We start from the raw sequence: 19345 nt of genomic DNA, 5'->3' as shown, positions 1-19345 counted from the left end.
TGGCGGGGTACACCCTTATCGTTCGTCAGTCCATCACAGCGCCACATATGGAGAAAAACAAACATCCACTCTCACACTCACATCATGTTAGAGTGTTAATGCTCATATTTGAGCAAATGCAAAGCAAAAAATCTTCAATTTGCTTTCCTTTTTTATGTTTGCGTTTGGTTCTTTTGACCCTTGGCACTGCCCGTTGTGTTTGGCCGTATCGTAGCAACGAGGAACGGGAGGGAGGAGTGGTGTCAAGGGAAGCCAGCTTGTTGTTCCTATGGACACGCGTTAACACCTGTGGGGTAAAAGTTTGACATAAAGAGTGAACTCGACATTGAAGGTAGGTTCTTTCTTCAATTGACATACGCGCGATATTTGCGTAAATAATATTATAAACATGTTTTCACGTAAACGTGGCTGTGTTATAGTTCTTGCTAATATCAGCTGTGCTAACGTGAGCAAACTTCATGTAGCTTACTTTTTCATGGCGTTCCATTAATTAATGCTATCAGTGACACCTGTGCTTTGTTATGTTGTACAGTATATTATAACTGTTATAACTGTACATTATTGTGGAGCTCTAATTAATAATTGGAATATGCAATTTAACTGTAAATGTTAAATTATATTAAATGAAGTTATAGGAAATACTAATAACACAATTGAGTGACATATTAGAACCTCATGTCTGATAGTTTTGTAATTGATATTTGTTAGATTCATACTAACATGTTCTTTTTCCTCAAGTGTATGTTGTAAGCTGTAGTACAGTTTTTATTATTTTAAAAATAGAGAAAGCACACAGAGAGCACAAACCCCTGCGGAGTTTTCTCAGTTAATCGCTGTCTCCATAGAAAAAAAAGGTAATAACATGAGGTTAAAATTGACTAGTTTCAACAAAAATATGGTTAAAAGTAATCGAATATGATTTATTTTATTAATAATAATAATAATAATAATAATAATAATAATAATAATAATAATAAAATAGGTGCACACTGTATGTAATTGCAATTATATAAATATTTTCCACCGATTGGACCTACTGTCTCTTAATTAACATCACTTAGTAACAAAAAAATTGTATTTTATTAATGTATTCCCAAGTTTATGTCCCATATTGACAAGTTTTTATGTGAATTAGAGAAAAGTGAAGTACCATGCTGAGCTTTCATATGCCACAAACACTGATTCAAATCGTGTTGTTGTCTATGTATGGTTGCAGAAGATGGGGCTATCGCTGACCAAGGCAGCTCAGTGGACCACTGCTGGCAAACTGGAGTTCACACCAATGAATGAGTCCCTATTGAAAGAACTCCTGAGCTTCGTGGAGGACTTCAGCTCCCGTCACCCACAGGAGGCGGAGCATGTGTTCGAGGAGCCGCTCCGGTGGAGTACCACTTTAGGGGCATCTGATTTCAAAACAGACTATTACATCAGGTTCGTCTAATCATGAGACTTGCAGCTGGCTGGCCAGTGCATTCAGTATTACGTGTCTGTGCAGGATATGCTGTCACCATGGTGTCCAAATGTATTTTACCTTTGCCATGCTCAAGGCACCAGGCTATAATTAATTTGTTTTTCAGCCTCAGCAAGACATTCCTTTTTATTTCATCAGAAATTCTGGTCTACTTTCAGTGTGTGGTTAGCTTTGAGTCTGATGGCTGGAAAGAGCAGAAGTCCAAACACAAAAATACAGACTGATAGTCCTTAATCATTTTGGCATTTTAATTTAATCCAAATTAATGATGATAGAAATAAAATTGAGGTTTAAATGTATTCAATTTTTTCCCCCTTAGTGGCATCGATGTACAGTCTCATGAGAAAGACTCTGGAGGGCAACCACTGCTGCAGCTCTCCCCTCCTACTGTTTGTGTCCGCAGCTTCAGCCAGCTCTCCAAACTAGTTCATCTGGCAGCTGATAAGAAGCTGGAGGAGCTTCGAGCATGTCTGGAAGGTAAGCGCAATGACCACAAGTTGAGGTTTGAATATCATTTGCATCCTGAGTAGTCCAGCCACATGAATACCTCCATAAGCCACAGACTTAATTTGTTTGTCCTTCTTGTTACTCTCTACAACCATCTAATTATCCTGCCATTGCTAATTCTTTAAGGATATGAATTTGCTTTCAGGCTGCTACTAAAAAGAGATAGAATATATTTGTCTAACAGAGGAATATGGAATAACTCATTTCCATTGCTGGTAGATGTTTTATAGAGAAGAAAGTGTGTGGAAAAAAAAAAGAAAAGACCTTATTATATGCTTTACTGTGACTCCAAAAAGTAACCCAATTCACATTTTTGAATACATGAAGCAGCATCTGTTACTCTTTTTATTCAGAAAATAAAGACGCCATGGTTAAAATCCTTGGTCCCTGCTTTGCTGACATCTTGGAGAAAGAAGACACCCACACTGATGTGCTGCATCTGGTAGACAAAGACCAAGGAAAAGACCCAGAGTTCAAGATCAACTTGTTTCATTTGCTCCAAAATATGAACAAACAGCTCCTCAGCAAGCTACTTGAAGAAATAGAGTAGGTGCTTCTCTTTTTATCTCCTATTCTCTGAGCATGCAATGAGATTTACAACCCATCTTTAATCTTTATGCTCTGTCTAATAGATCCACTACAATCTGACATGCTATTGTTTCTGATTGGAACAGGCAGTTGGTTTATAAAGGGAACCGTGAATGAACAAGATGAATCAGACGTCTGCTTTGTTTTGTTTTTCTACGTTTTCATCAGAGTCGAGCTCAACCTCACTGCATTAAAGAATGACATTGAGTCGCTGAAGCGGCTCTGCAGCGAAGGGGAGAAGAGGTTGTTGAAGTCGGTTCGATACACATCAGGTTTGAATTATCTCCACATTTCACTGTGTTCCAAGACGAGCAATTGCTATTAACACTAATGCTGGATATCCCAATGCATAAAAAGCCTGTGTTCTGTCGCTACAAAAGACATGGAAGTCATTACATGTGTCAGATTCAAGTTTACTAAGTCATTAGTCAGTGCATATTTTTGCCTAACGACAGTTCATTTATCCTTTCCTGACAGAGCATTCGTTGGCATGTGTTCACCAAGTGATAAATGTTGTCTGTCTTCATTTTTTTTCTCACTTTCTCAATTGAATCAACACATTATATGATTCAAAAGATAATGGTCACTGTGTTGCTCTGCTGTTTAAAGGGAAGTTTGTAATGAAACTGTGGCTCTGTTCTGTGCTGCTTCTGTCCTTTTGATTTCTTCACTGCCACTCTGTTTGATATTGATTTGGCATGTAGGCCTCTGGAGTTTATCTGCTCTTTTTCTTTGTTCATTTTTAAGATTTTGAATTTTCAAATGGCTGCCGGGCCCCTCTGTGGAGACAGGTGTATGGTGACATTTGTTACCTTGTGGTTGAGCCATGTGACACGGAGAACCTCTACATCACCTGCAGCACTGCTGGATTTTTTCTGAATGGGGTAAGAGGATAACACACAGTGAGCTACATCAGCCCCAGCAGTCAATGTAATGTTTCATTTTCATGTCAGAAAATGTTCAAGTTTATCTGGATAATCATCATTTCATTGTTATACAGTCACATAAATAACAGTAGTTCCTCTAATCACTGATTCAGCTAGATAAGTTACTGCAAGAGCCACACAACTGCAAGTTAGTGAGGAAGAATAACAACATATTTGACAACCCAATAAAAATCTAGGCCCCTTAAAGTCAAAACATATGATATGACTTATCTTTATTAAGTCATTTTTGATGATGAATATTGCTTATGTCATCATATCAGAAGACAAACCCATTGCTCCAGTAAATCATTGCAACAACAATAGGTTTTAAACATCCAAGGAGCGTTCACAAAGCAAATCATTGAAAATAATTTGGAAAAACACTGTCATGTGTTCATCAGAGACAAATAACCAGGTAACAATGAAACAAAAAGCAACCAGTGTCCAAAGGACAGGACCCAGTTTATAGTGGAAAGCCATATGGAAAGTATTGAGCCGACAGAATAAATGATTTTAAAACTTTTTTGATCTGTTGTAAAGACAAATCTTAAATAAAAAATGCATTGGTAGAGAATTCCAAATTTTGGATCCTCACTAGAGAATGCAGTATTGAGAGGTATGGAAATGAGGGGCTCTGAGGAAACTGAAGCTACACATGGAATATATTTGAAGTTGATGGCTGTAAATAAACATGTCATGGAAAAAGAGGAGGACAGGTTGTTTTTAAGGAATCGTGAACAAATAAAGACATGTGAAGATTGATAAACGCTGAGAATACCCGGGTTTACGAAACAGACCGAGAGGAATGTCTTTGATGCACACAACAAACGATTCTTTGTGCTTCTTTCTGAACACGATAAATATGTTCAAGTTTACGCTGATGAGTACTAGCCCAGACTATGTTACAATAATTGGTGTAAGGAAAAAACATAGGATAGTATAACCTAGTGGCTATATCAGAGTTGATTAAATAGCAGGTTTTCCCCAGTATATCAGTATTCTATTGTAGTTGTTATGGATCTGATGTAAGGTTTTAAGGACAAGGATACATCAAAAGGTTACATATTCACATATGAAGAAGAAACAATTATGAGTTTCCAAAGCTATAACAGTAAGATAAAAACAATACATTTTTGTAGCAGGGACATTGTCCAAGAGTGCTATCTTCTATCATTTTAGACTAACCTAGAGTTTACCTGCAAAACGACTGCTTCTGACAACATTTGGTCCCATGTACATTAGTCCACCTGGAATGAACAGCAGATTTAAATTAAATTTAAATCTTTATTTATTCAGGCTGTCTCATTTCTCATTGAGATTAAGATCACTTCTCTGAGAAAGTTTAAAGGTTTTTCTGGTGCCCAACTTTGCCCTGAAGAGTGACAACTCATCTTAGCTGTATATGCTGCTCCCAGGTGAGAAAGTAACCAATACATTTGAATCAGGCACTTTCCACTCCGTGCGTACCATTGATAATATAATTAATATCTCATGTCAGGCTGATTATGTAGGTTTACATGCACATTTATACTCCACACTTAATGTGATGTAGTTAACAGAAACAAACATACTTTTAAAACATTATGAAAAACATGAATATCAACTGGGGTATGGATGGAAATGTCACCTTTTTAATGGGGTGGTTGAAGGAGTGAAAGAGTGGGCCTTTGTTTGCAAGGTCAAACAAGTCTGCCACTGGTGGAAAACTGTAAAACAAATTCAATAAATATCACTAATAACTAAACAAAATGGCTCAAGTAGCTCCAGATGCTAATTACAGTATGAATAGCTACACACAAGAGGGACATTCATTCATTTATTGTCTACCGCTTTATCCTCCGTATGAGGATAGCGGGGCTGTGCAAAAGGCCGGGTGCAGTCCAGTCCATCGCAGGGCCAACACACAGAGACAAACAAACCTCTCCATGATTTTGGACTGCAAGAGGAAACTGGAGAACTGGGAGGAAACCAACGTGAACTCGGGGAGAACATGCAAACTCCACACATATGTAAATGGCTTGGAAGGAACATGGTCTTTTTTGAAAATAATGTCAAAAAAGACAATATTCTTTGATAAGTCTTCAGGCCCTTTGCCATACCACTTTGATTTTGATCAGTTGCTTGTTTTGTGATCACTTTTCAGATAATTCTGCCCCCTCGACTTTACTACTGTAATTCAATTAGCTTGACAAGAATAAGAAAAGAAGAACTGTCTATACATAGCTTCACATCTGACGATGTGCTGTGTATCAGAACAAAAACTAACCCATGAGGGCGTTTGCAAAAAAACCTAAAGAACCGTCAAACTGTGAGGAACAAGATTCTCCGGTCTAATGAAACCAAGACTGAACTGTTTAGCCTCAATTCCAAGCTTCATGCCTGGAAGAAACCAGACATCGTTCGTCGCTTGCCTAATAATAGGAAAGTGTGAGAGTGACAACAAACACATGTGAAGGGAAAATATAAGTAAGTGAAAGTGAGCGTGTATGTGCTGCATGTGAAATGCCTATATTATATATTATGTTCTGAATGATTCCTCACAGTATCCATTGCTGGTGCATTTAACAAGGTCTGATGACCATAACCTGGAATTAAAAAAGTAATGTGGGTTGTCATTAGACAGAAATATATTGAATTAATATTTGCAGCAGTAGTAAAACTTTAAATTGATCCAAATGTTACACACAGAAATCTCTCTTTGAGGACAGTTCTGTATGTTTGCATGTGTGCAATCATTTCTTAAATAGGATTTTGCACACAGCAGTACCTTTCACTTTTGTACTGACTTTGCTGACGAGCTGTAGGTTTCCTGTCTCTGTTTCTTCACCTGGAAATAGAACAGGTGAACCAAGGTGAAAAAACCAATATGGGTGACGTTGATGCAAAAGACACTAATTTAGAGGCTTACATGCTTTCACACTTCCTCTCGGAGGCTGGCGAGAGATACTTTGAGCCTTGTAACTTCAGCTCCTCCAGCTGGCATGTGGGTTGCATTATAACTGTGGTTTTTAGAATTAATGAGCCTGTTTTTCACGTTGTTTTCACAGGGCATAAAACAGGAGGGGGCAGAGAGTGGCTACGAGCGAACAAGTGATACATACAAAGACCTGCTAACACTTCTGAAGAGCCGATCTCCATATTTTGCTGAGCACATAAACAAGCAGGTACATCAGAATACAGGCAGAAGCAATTACCATCAACACATTGAAACCCTTTTTTTGCAGCCCTGAATATTTACCTCTTGAAGAGACAGTGTGGGCGCTGAAATGCCTCTTTGTCCCATGAACAAGGTCTTTCTCTCTAAACCTCGGATTTGATCACTGATGCTGTGTGACTCATATTCATAAACAAAGTTTGGATTGTGTAATCAGTGTCTGTACTGATGCTGTGTCTGTAATGCTAGTGAGCTAGTGTCTGGTTGTCACTACCTTGAAAAATGTCTAAATCGACCGCCTCTGTGTTCCAACATCAAAACGCTCAGCCCCATACCACACACAGACACACAGACACACACACACACAGGTTTGCACAGCTATTCTTCTTAGGACGCTGCATTGATATCCATTCATTAGGACAGCCAACAAAGTATTACCCATAGCCTTAACCAGCGCCAGTTCATGCTTAACCCTAACCACAATTCAGAAATTAGCCCTATACTTAACCAGTACCTCAGAAATTAAGTTCTGCCTCATTAGGACCAAGCTTTAGTCTCCACGAGGACTACTGGTCCTGACAAGGTCATTGTTTATGCCAGAAAAGGTCTTAAATTGGTAAGAAATGCAAGTACACACACACACACACACACACACACACATTGAAATATGCGTGATTTATTCAGTAGTACTATTTCCTGCTTTAGTAATTTGACGACATAACAAATAGCCCTGATAATATATTCCAGCTGCTCTCAAGAATCTGTTAATCATTTAGAGGTACAATCGTTTTTTTTTTCTCTCACTCACTCTGATGTTTGTAGGAAAATGTGGCATCATCACTCGCTCACTGAAAGCCTTGAAAGTCCACATGCTGCTCTCTGTTTGCTCTGTACACAGGTTCTGCGTATTATACAAGTAAAAGACAATAGTTTATCCAGTCAAGGACACTCTTTAAAAAAACAAACATATTTTACCGTATACTGTGTCTTATACTGACTATACTTTAATTGTTTATTTGTTTTTGTCCGTCTTACTAGTTTGAATATGCTGGAAAAACAATAATGTGTTGTGCAAATCCAAAAGCAAGGATCGATTGTACTCATTTACAATCCTTCACCATGACTGACGTTCAAACATATTCATCTCAATGATTCAAAACTATTTGACTTCTCACGGACCAGAAGTCATGCCACGTTACTTCGGAACAAAAGCTCAACTCATAAGAAAAAGTTTAATAAAGGAAAAGAAAATCTTTTTGAAGGATTTTTCCGTGCATGGTTACTGCAGTTGTCTTTGACACTCATTCATATTCACTCTTATTTATATTTATTAACATCATTAACATAATGGTTTGGTTCAGACTCAAGAATCTCAACTATTACATGGATTACCATTAAATAGGGCTGGGTACCGAACTTAGGTTCTTTTATGGCACCAACCGAAATGCTTCGATACTGTCGAGTAACGAAACATGCATTGTTTTTCGGTCCTAAGATTCGATACCTTCGGAGTTAATCACGTGATCAAGATCCGATCATGCTGCCGGTGATTGGCTGTAACGTTACACGTGGTTGCGGCGTGCGGGAAGAACATAATGCGGTTACGCCCACAGACCGGGTTCACGTATATGTGTCGCCAAGTGTGTTGTGACGAAGGGGCTAAAAATGCCACCGAGGCCATTTCAACAACAAAAGTAATAGTAATATAGTGCGCAACCACGCAGTGTATTATTTGTAAAACAGATATCTCCACTAAGGTCGGCAACACGACACATTTAACGAAGCACCCGAACGCGCACGGCATCAATCTCAGAGCAGGGAGTTGCTCAGTATTTGAACGTAAGACGAGCGGAGCGCAGACATCCACCTGCCCTGTAACACCCACAGCTCTACTGTGGATGTTACACAGCCAGAGCGGCTTGATTTATATGTAAATAAAGAATCCTTGAATCCTTGAATTTAAAATCACCGCCAGACTCCGCTTCATCCATGACGAGTATAGCGAGTACTGACGGCGGCGCTGTGTCGGGGATTTCAACAGGTGAGTTTACGTGTTGTATGTTTGTTTACTTAAGTTAACGTTACTGCAGCGTAATATGTGCTATATCCTAACGCTAACGTATGTGCTATATCCTAACGCTAACGTATGTGCTATATCTTAACGCTAACGTATGTGCTATATCTTAACGCTAACTTATGTTCTATATCTTAACGCTAACTTATGTGCTATATCTTTAACTTATGTTCTATATCTTAACGCTAACTTATGTGCTATATCTTAATGCTAACTTATGTGCTATATCTTAACGCTTAACTTATGTGTTATATCTTACTAACCTATATCTTATGTGCTTATTTTATAGCTTTAATGCTATATCTTTAACTTATGTTCTATATCTTAACGCTAACTTATTTTCTATAGCTTAACGCTAACTTATGTGCTATATCTTAACGCTAACTTGTGTTCTATATCTTAACGATAACTTATGTTCTATATCTTAATGCTAACGTATGTGCTATATCCTAACGCTAACTTGAGATATTAGTGTGTAGTTTTATGTTATGGCTATGTAGCTAACTGAATATAGACAGTAACCGATAAAGCTTAACGTGCTAAAATCGATTGCATCGGCTGTTAAACAGCTCACTGTTCTGTTTATCTTGTCCTCACAGTGACCTCTGACCCTGACGTGAGGAGGAGGACAAGGCCATTCAGTGTGAATCTGTTCACACTGACAGAAAAAGAAAAGAAAAACAAGACCACAGTCACAACTTTATGGTTAAAGGTTTGCTACCCTTTTTTGCAGTGGAGGTGAGTAAACTTTTGCTATTGTTGACCATTTAAGCCGCGGTTATCTCAGCCTAGATTATGGTTTTTGAGTAATAATGTTATGTTTTGTGTTCTAATGTCAAATAGGAAGATGATAAGACATTGATTTTACCTCTGTAAGTTTTTGTGAGATCCTTAGTGAAAATGACGTGTCACTTGTACTGAAAATAATTTGTTGTTAATTGTTTTTATGAAAATAAAAATTAAGGATGGCTTTTTTCCATAATGTGTAATTTTCTTTTTTAGAAATTCTATTATAAAACTGGTATCGAAAAAGTATTGATCATTGATACCCAGCCCTGCCATTAAACATGCATTCATGGTCCCCAGAGGGGAGTTTAAATGTGGACCCTTTTTTTTTATATTTAGCAATGGGTGTCTTATTTTATGAAGTTGTGAATGATTGGAGATGAAATGATATCTGACAGCTTTAGCCTTTATAGTGCATCTTTGCATCCCAGAATAGTGCTTTCCTTACATTTATGAAACAGCAAATGGTCCATATCTTTCTTTACTAGATCTGAAGATTCAATAATAACTTTCAATGAGGTCAAGGTTTTGAAGACTTTGATGAACCAATGAACTGTATCAGACAGAGTTGCGTAAAAAAAGGGAAATATTTTGATGTTTTTTTACGAGTCCTTTTTAAAATGCGGTGCCTTTTGTCTGACTAATCATAAAGTGAAGGACAGCTGCAGCAAATATCACTGAATGGGTCTGTGGAGCACAAAAGCATTGTCAAGGTCTTTTTTTTTTATTTGATTTCTGTTCATATGTGCGTGGTAGTTTCCTGTAACATTTGTTTCACTCTCACTGCTGGGTATTTTCTTTCCGTCTCTGCTTGGGCTAATCACCCTCATGTAACAGTGTCAACTTAAAAAAACCCAAAAAAAAACCACCATCTTGAAATGTATTTGATTGATTGCTGACAACAGCAATTAAATGGTGCTATGTGCCTTCTGTGTGTGAGGTATTATGTAATTGTAGTTATTCTAGCTGACATGATCCAGTCCACCTTGAATATGATTGCCAAAGCAGAGGTGTCTGTCAGGATCACAAGCCTCCATCGCTGCAGCTCAGCTCTCTGACTCGCAGCACAGAGAGCCCAAAGATGGAAGGCGACAGCCAAAGATAACAACACCTAATCTCCAAACATATCTGCTCGCTTCCACTGTGAGGAAGCAGGTTGTTTTTAACAGTTCTATTAGATTAGACAGCCTCAGTCAAATGAGCAGAGGCAGCCAAAATAGTCGAGGGCTGCAACACAGGGAGGAAGCACACTCGCCTTCTCTGTTCTGTGTTGTGGATTTGTTTTGACATCGCTGCATGATTGGAAATTGGACATGCTGTGTATTTGCATGCACAAGACACTCACTGAAAAGCAAATTCTCTGCGGGTTGGGGATTTGTTTTTGTTATTCACATCCTGAAATTAATGTAGGCTGCCTCATTGTCACAATCAGTCAGCAGAAACGGCTTGAATCCTGCCACTGACAGATGTTTTGTGGCCAATAGCTTCACATTTTTGTCCCTGCTGATTTTCCATCAGTATGGATCAAGTAATTAGATGCAAGCCTGCCACAAGTACATGTTAGTAGTTGAGGTTTAGGTTTTATTTGTTAAATGCTTGAGACAAATGCATGTTTATGTGCTAATAATTGAATGTCACCTGCTATAAAAAAAATGTGAGTGCAGAAATGCAGACATTAATTTGGTCTAACACAGTGTTTGTTTGCAGGCTTGTAGTTTAAAAAAAGCAGAAAGGCACCTGTAAAAGAATATCTTACTGTGGCACATCGGGTATCAAACATGTACATGTACATATGGGGTTTATCTACTTTAAATGTAATAGAATTAAAGAAGATTGGTCAGCCTAACAAAGTCAGACTCTGGGTCCGTGCTTGGGTGAATTGAATTGTATGTTTTCAATAGCAGCTCACTTTGTGCTTTATGAAAAACAAGTCTTTGGAAAAGCAGTCGGGAATGCTTGGCTCCGGCTTGTGCATGAACACAACCCACAGAAACACATTTTATTTTTTTCCCCTTAACTCAAAAATGTTGAGTCCATAACAACCAATGACATTCTGAGCTACGTATTTCTCCAAAGCAGGTGTCTGTGATTAAAAACCCTCCTGCCTGCTGCTAACCATTCATATGTGTCTCATTGGCATTCATATATAGGTTGTAAAGTTTGATATAAAGACTTGTAGAACTTTGTCTGTGCCATGTTGTAAGGTTTTAGGTGGGGGGCGGGGGTGGACTGGACTGAAACAATACACTTTTTGATATTGTTCAGCCAGTTAATAGAGGGGGACCCATTCTGTGCGAAGCACTGGGAGTGTATTATTTAATTCCAGTGCCTCAATAAAGGCTAAATTCTTACACAAGCCTGTATATTGTTGAGCAGAGGTTTTATGTGATTTTATGTTTTTTCTCACTTATACTTTCCTGTTTTTAATATGCTTATTGTTGAATTAAAACAGCCAATAAACAGCTTGACGAAGAGCACTCCTAAAAGTCAGTTTTGAATAGCTTGCTTGTTTTATTCAAAATATTTATTTATTTAAATATTTATCAAATAATATTTATTTAAACACACACTGTACAGTTTACGGCATCCCACCAAGCAATGAAAAAACATTTTCTCAAACCACCTTTTTTTTAAACCAACAGGCCTCTGCAGTTCAAGAACTTCCATCAACACAGAGCGTCCACCGGCATGTGGAATCGGTCGATATGGAAGAACAAGGCGAACTCCAAAGGTCTTACGAGCAACAGGAAAAGAATGTGCAAGACAAGTCGAGAAAACAGCATCTGCTGAACAAGAAGAAATATGAGCCATGTCCGAGATGGAAGAAGCTTGGTCTCATGTCTCCGTGTGGGTATGTGATAATTCCCTGTGAGATGTGTCCTGAAATATCTTCAGCCTGCAGTGTAATGTGCAGAGGTGGGATGACAGTGGTTCGAAGCCTGCGGTCACAAATTATAAAGAGATGGTTAAATGTTTTTTTAAGTTTTAAGACAATATCTTCAATTACAGTGATCTGACTTAATAAATATATTCACAGTTGGGAAATCTTCCTGCCCAATAACAGACAGAGAACATAGGAAAAAGTCTTTAAAAAAAAATCCACAAAAGATCTATCCCATATGGTCTTTGATTGATAAATAGATCTAGCAAGGGCTGAGTTGTTGCAGCTGTATCTTATGATATCTGTACCCATTTGAAAAGAAACTGGCTCAAGATAAAAGAATCAGCTGCTAAAAAAAACTCTGCAGAGTCTCAAATTGTTATATAATGATTATTTTAGAAAAATAACCATTTTCAAAATAGAAGCCGGCATAATGACTCATATTTTACTGTCATTACAGAAAAGCCGAGGAAAGGAAATCAAGGAACAGCTCTGGAATGGAGATGTCGAGTGAAATACGGAAGAAAAAGCAGGGATCGGGAGCCAAGAGCAAGATGAAAGCAGAATTTTCCTTGTCCTCGTTACCTGGACGCTTGTCCTCCTCTCAGAAAATGTAAGTGTCCTGAGTTTTGGCTTCAATTTATCATATTTATATTTGTTTATTATATTTGCACTCATACGTGAAATAACTTAAACAAGAATATAAGAAGGACAAAAAACGACCCAACCCATATTATATATGTAAAAGAATTCATCAGTGGGAATGGGACAGTAAGTAGAACTTGTCACAATTTGCCTGTCCTAAATAATTCACAATGTTATTGTGTAAAGAACTACACACAAATCATCATTAACCTTACATTTGTAAGAAACCAATAATTCCTTTGCTTTGCAGAAAGTATTCATATTTTTTAATTTAATTAATTATAATTATCAATTCTCAGGCAATTCACAATAAACCATTCGGCTCTGTATGACAGCACTTTCAAGGAAATCACGTTAAATATGAACCATTCACAATTAACCTGATAATAGAAATCAATCATGATCAACTTATTGTGCATACTTTTTTAATTACAATGTGCAATGAAATAATATCAAACTCTCTTCATAGTTTGCCAAAGTATAGATTCTGCTAGCATCAGAAATCAATGCTCAATCAAGTCCAGCCTTTGTTTAGTGTTTTTTTTTTTGTTTATTTTGTTTTTTTTGTACTATTACGTTGGTGTATATGCAAAGTTGACCAAAAAGTCAAACTTTTGACAACACAGGCCTGGCAAATTCATGAAGGTCTTGTTCAGGATTTATCTTGTTGCTTCCTGGAAAACATTCCCTCATATCTGCTGGCTGTGTCTGATAATATGCTCCCCTGGAAATTGTATTTCTATGTACAGAGGAACTGTCTCTCAGTGGCCCCATATGCATGTGTACCAAATTTCATTACTCCACTGTGCCCAGTTTTCATGATACAGATATCCAAGCGGTCCGAGCAACTTCAAAAAACCATCTGCATCTCTGCATCAATAGCCTCACAAGAGCCTTTGCCGTGTATATGATGATGACTCCAGTCCTCCCTTGACATTATTCTTCTTCCTGCTGCTTAGATTCGGAGGAAGTTCAAATCTGACACATGAATTTCAACGTCCTTAATCAGTCTTACTGTGTGGGATAAGAAAAGGTGTTTTTCTATTCAAAACACTGGAAAAGAAATCTTTGGATATTATTTTGTTTGGCCATGTGTTGTCCACCCGTTACACTGTCCCACGACTTGTAGATTGTTATCTGTGATCAAACGTTGACTGTTTTTGTTCCTTTGCTGCTCAGTAAGACCCCAGCTAGAGCCACGGAGCTTTCCAGTGAGAGTTCATCTCAGAGTGAGGAGGAAGAAGAGCAGTCAGAGCGCCGTCTGGAGAGTAACACTGACCTGCCCCCTGAATACTGGCAGATCCAGAAACTGGTCAAGTACCTGAAGGTATGGAAATGTCACCCTGGGCTGGTTTTACCCTGTTTAAATTGACGTAAATCCAGACATTTGTACTTAAGCAGGTGAAGGTAGGCCACGATTGAGAGAAACCGGTGAAGTTCATGCCCCTTTGCCATCTGTACTAGAATTCCATTGCTAACCTGAATCAGTATTTACATTTCAAAATTCTCGTCTGAACAGCAAAGCGTGGAAAATTATATTCAGTCATGGATGTGTGGAAGAACTTAAGAGTTGATGGTATCGCATAAAGTAATGTTCCAATCACATAATCCCACCTTTCTGTTTTGCGTCACACATACCAAGGTGCCACTCATAAAAAAAAAGAGAAAAAAAAGGATGCCAGATGAAATAAAGTATACGTTGCTCCAATTTAACGCAGTGCTTTGCAGGAAGATGCCGATTGAAGTGGTTGGCTGGGCTTGCAGATTCCTGCTTTCTGACACAAGCCTGTTTGGTTGCACATGAGCCAAGGCACAGGGGAAAGAGCTGTCTGACGGCAGCAGCTGTACGCACTGTTTGCCCACACCGCAGAAGCTTAAAAATGAAGCGAGTCTGTGATAGGTCTGACAGGGCATATGGTGAATATTAATGTGTCAAAACATGGAAAGGAAAGAAAAAAAAGAGGACATAAACGCCAATGACCCAGACTGAATGTGAATACCTATGACCTACCTCACTCAGTCATCTCTATTATCTGTTTATCTGGACAATATCATCAAATATGATTTTTTATGGATACATTTGACTTTATTTTGACATCTGTCCTGATGCAAGTTGACTTTTTTGTTCAGCCGTAAAAATACCTCAAACATAATTCTAGTAAAGTGTAAGATTTCTCGACATAGCTTTATTTGATTTCTCATTTCTGTGGCTTGGTGCTAAATAGGATCGTTCTCGGTGCAGCGTTTATATAAAATGCCATTGTAAAGTTTAATTTGAGGTAGATATTTTTAGCTAAGTAAAATAGAATAAAATGGAAGGAAATTCCCACTCTAAACCAGGCTGCTATCTTTTCCAGAAAAGAGAAAAAAGATGATGTAAACTCTGCAATAGAGGCAAATTTAGTTTAAAAAAAAAACATCACTAGTTTGTGCATTTTATACTATTTTGCTGGACTGTGAATTTAGGCTTTTTGTGTTCTTGCTTCAGCAAGATGCGGCACAGCAGTAACCAACATGTCCCAGCTCTCTCTCTATCTCTCTGGAAACCACACAGCACAGTTATTTATGGGGTTTGTCCAGTAGTCATTTTATAATATCATTACCATCAGACGCTGAAACTTACCGTGAGCCAAGTTAAATATCTGTTTTATTTTAGGAGGAGATCTTTTTTTCTCCTTTTCCGTTGCACTATAGACAGCCATTTATACTCAAGGAAGTGTAACACTTACATGAAGTGTGTTTGATGATCTGTTTTGTGTTCTAATTATATTTATGCAGGAATGTTTGCCTTGGGCTGTGTGTTTATTTAGTTTTTTCTTTTTTCTTTTTTTCTTTATGGCTGGAGATTTGCATCTGTATCTCATAAACAACAACATGCAGATTGAAGTCTATGGAAGTATACATAGACTCTATACATAGCCTTATTACATGTATTTTAGTCTGTGTGATTGTGTGGGTGTACTGCATTAGTGCCATACTAATAGCAATAGATATGTTTTTGTATTTATTGACTATATTTCATGTGTGTGTATATACTGTGTATATATATATATATATATACTGTAGTATAGTATATATATGCTATGTTTCAAATGTGAAAGGCCTGTTTTACTAATTAGGACTGAAGTACTTCACATACTTATTTATCCAACTAAGCCAAAAACACAAGTTTGAGTGTTTTGTCTGAGTTTAAATAAAATAAAACTCAACAGCTGCTCTCGGTTAGGCTGGCAAGTGGCTTTCCAAACACTAAACAATTTTAATTTTCTCAAAAATATAAATATTGTGTCTGACATAACATGCGTTACTGGTTAACTGGTAAACATCTCAATATTTTGTTTACCTTATTTTTATAGATTTCTTTCGTTTTTCAGATTTCATCATTTATTTATATTTGTCTCATTTGTTTTTTACTTTAGCCTTTATAATTTGACATATCTAATTATATGTTCAGCCCGAGTGTAAAATACCATTGATTAACAAGCTGATCTCGGTCCTGACACATGTTTTTGTGCTCAGGCCTCATTAAGGTTGCTCCCCCTCTGCTGGGCAGTCAAAGTACTACAATCTGCTTATGTGAAACACATTGTACTGACTGCTGCTGATCCTGTCCTCAGTGAACAGCAGCCAATATCAGCTCATTTTCTCTCATTTTAATTAGTAGCAAATTATGCTGTAAGTATCCAGGCTTTTTTTGTTTTAATAACAGTTCAAACATTTATTTTTTAACAGCTTGTGATGCATTTATTAGCTGCCTAATCCAGATAATTTACTTACAGGAATAATTGCATCATTTAATTCTCAAGTTAAGCAACTTTTCAACTTGAAGTCATGCATGGACATGCTCTCAGTATGCGCTATACTCACTTTATGGCAGCAGGGCTTATTAAGTGATCAAGTTATAGGGGATCTTATGTCGAATACGAAGTAAGGAAGTATCAGTAATCATTCATTCTGTCTCTACAGTGAGTGTTCATGTTCCCCATAATAGAGCAGGGGGTCGGGTTTGTTCTTGTCATTAGTAGCCTCAGTGCGTCTGCTGTAGACTGCAGAGATGTCTGAAACCTCATGTATCTTCTGGTTCAGCCTCTGCCAAGACACTTCTGTCTCACTCTAAGCTCTGTGAAGCCCTGGCAGTGGCCTGAGTCTACCTGACATACACTATTACCTGAACACTTCTATTCAGTAATGCAGAGCAACCTGTGTTGGCGTGAGGTCCAAGCTACGCACACTTGTTCGCAAAATCTATGTGACATCACTGCATCAAGAAAAGAACCTGAGGTCAATGGGGTATCATTTACAGCCCTGTTAACCCTGTATCTGCTCCCACGTGCTTAGTGCTCTGATTTATAGGCCTGGAGTGGCTCAGCCAGGGCAGGCTCTGTCTGGAGAATCCTGTCTGCTGCTGCTGCTGCAGAGCGGCCAGGCTCGAATAAGCCCTCCATTCAGTCAAGCAAAGGGCTTCAGCTCAGCCTGAGACACCTGCAGCAAAGGAAGAGACAAAATGCATGAAGCATCTTTAAGTGGATTATGTAGATTTCACCTCACAAATGGAACTCAATCCTCTGAAACTCAATTTTCATTGTCAGACAAGGGGCTAAAGCATTAATACAAATGTTTGATCCTGATTATTACTTCCTTCAGTAGCTTGGCTCAAATGACACAGTGACTCTTGGTGTATAAATCTGGAAACAACTAAGTAGGTTACTCACATATCTTGACATTTACATCATTGACATCATTGACTTTGGGGAGCATTCAATATATTTTGTGGTGCCACCAACAAAGGGGACATTTTAACTTATTTGTTCAAATGTCTTGACATCTATTGAAAACCTTGCACAGTTGTTATTCATTGTGTCATTCATGGTTCCAGATGGTGTGTCCTTGTGCCTTTAGTGTTCCCCTGACTTTTCCTTGCCACCGTGGATTTAACTTTTTCTCACGTGAAGTAAAGTCAAATTTACACCCTGTAATCCCTGTGGTTGTATTGACCCTCTATTAACACCATGTGCTCAATAGGTGCTGCCAAACATTTATGGTCTGGACAGGGTTAATCCTACTGACTTTGGTTTTCCTTCTTTTAGGAAAACATACTGACAAGGATTGGATCAAATTGGATTTTTTTTTTAAGGTTATGCTTAAGATTATCAAATTGGTCATCCTCATCCTTTTTTGTAATGCCATCATCAAGTCTTAATTTCAGTTTGACGAGAATTTGCGTCTTTGATCATATCTTTCAGCTTTTACTTATTATGTATTTTAGGGCTGTTACGATGAATCGATTATAATTAACTTCTAAATGAATCGTCATCTATTCTATCAATCAATCGTTGTTTTTTTTTATATATATAATTTTAACAATCTCTCAAATTGTGAATATGTTCAGTTTTCTTTGCTCCATATAACAAAATTCAAACTGGTTTTGTTTTGTGGTCATAACATGAGAACATCATCCATTGTAGCTTTGGCAAACAATCAAAGTTTTTCAACATTGTCCCACATTTATTGGACAAAATGACTAATTGATTGAGAAAACAATTGAGTGATTGATTGATTATTAAATGAATCATTAGCTACAGTCCTAATGTGTTTTGTATTAACTTGCATAGCTTTCTAAAATGCTAGGAAACTAACATGGTGAAATACAACACTCAGTCATGTTGGCATTGGAATAACCACTTTGCTGAAGTGCAACCCAAAAGAGCTACAAGTGGCTGCGCACTCTCTTAGATCTTATTTTTTTTGCATCAAGTGGAATAAAGATTCACTGTTAATGTTAGTAGGTACATGCAAATGCAAATCATTTATCAAGCAGGCCTAGTTCTGTTGCATTTTTGTATTTGAATTTTAAGTTAAGCATATATTGACCCTTGATGATTGAAATGCCATGTCAGCAGCATACGCTGTCCAGTACCTGCCATGATGCTGCAGAGATATTTACTACATTTCAAATTTCTTGTTCAGCAGTACAGTGTTTGAATTCATTCCACTGTGAACATCTGCCCCTTATCATGCTCAGAATATGTCAAAGATCTTTCACCATAAAAGACTGTCAGATGTTATCAATGTTTTAAAGAATGTTGACAATATTTCAAGACCAAAGCCAACAAACATGAAAGCATATATCTGTTTTCTGTTCTCCCAGGTATCACACCTCTACATAGTTTTTTGTGTGTGCAGGTTTTACACGATATGAACCTCGCCTGCTGAATCCTTTGAAGATTGAGAACGGAGGAGACAAAGGAAGCAGTAGATTCACTGCTGTTAATGGGCAAATGGTTCACATTTAGGCATCATGATATGGAGAACA

At 37.8% G+C, this 19345-nt stretch overlaps 1 protein-coding gene across 2 annotated transcripts in view; it reads left to right on the top strand.

Annotated features, from left to right (window-relative positions):
- The first annotated feature begins 251 nt into the window (after positions 1-251).
- Positions 252-19345, top strand: part of odad2 (outer dynein arm docking complex subunit 2) — a 42792-nt gene continuing 23698 nt past the window's right edge. For both annotated transcript variants that reach the window (XM_044041843.1, XM_044041832.1), the window contains exons 1-10: positions 252-331; positions 1217-1431; positions 1791-1948; positions 2332-2524; positions 2735-2838; positions 3314-3450; positions 6540-6656; positions 12149-12357; positions 12848-13000; positions 14212-14359. In XM_044041843.1, coding sequence (XP_043897778.1) covers positions 1220-1431; positions 1791-1948; positions 2332-2524; positions 2735-2838; positions 3314-3450; positions 6540-6656; positions 12149-12357; positions 12848-13000; positions 14212-14359 — 1431 coding nt within the window. In that variant the 5' untranslated portion in view covers positions 252-331; positions 1217-1219. The remainder of the gene's footprint in view (positions 332-1216; positions 1432-1790; positions 1949-2331; positions 2525-2734; positions 2839-3313; positions 3451-6539; positions 6657-12148; positions 12358-12847; positions 13001-14211; positions 14360-19345) is intronic.

This window comes from Solea senegalensis, linkage group LG1, assembly GCF_019176455.1.
Source record: "Solea senegalensis isolate Sse05_10M linkage group LG1, IFAPA_SoseM_1, whole genome shotgun sequence".
NCBI classification, from domain to species: domain Eukaryota; kingdom Metazoa; phylum Chordata; class Actinopteri; order Pleuronectiformes; family Soleidae; genus Solea; species Solea senegalensis.
The sequence above is the reverse complement of the archived record's forward strand: the minus strand, read 5'-3'. Positions and strand labels throughout refer to the sequence as shown.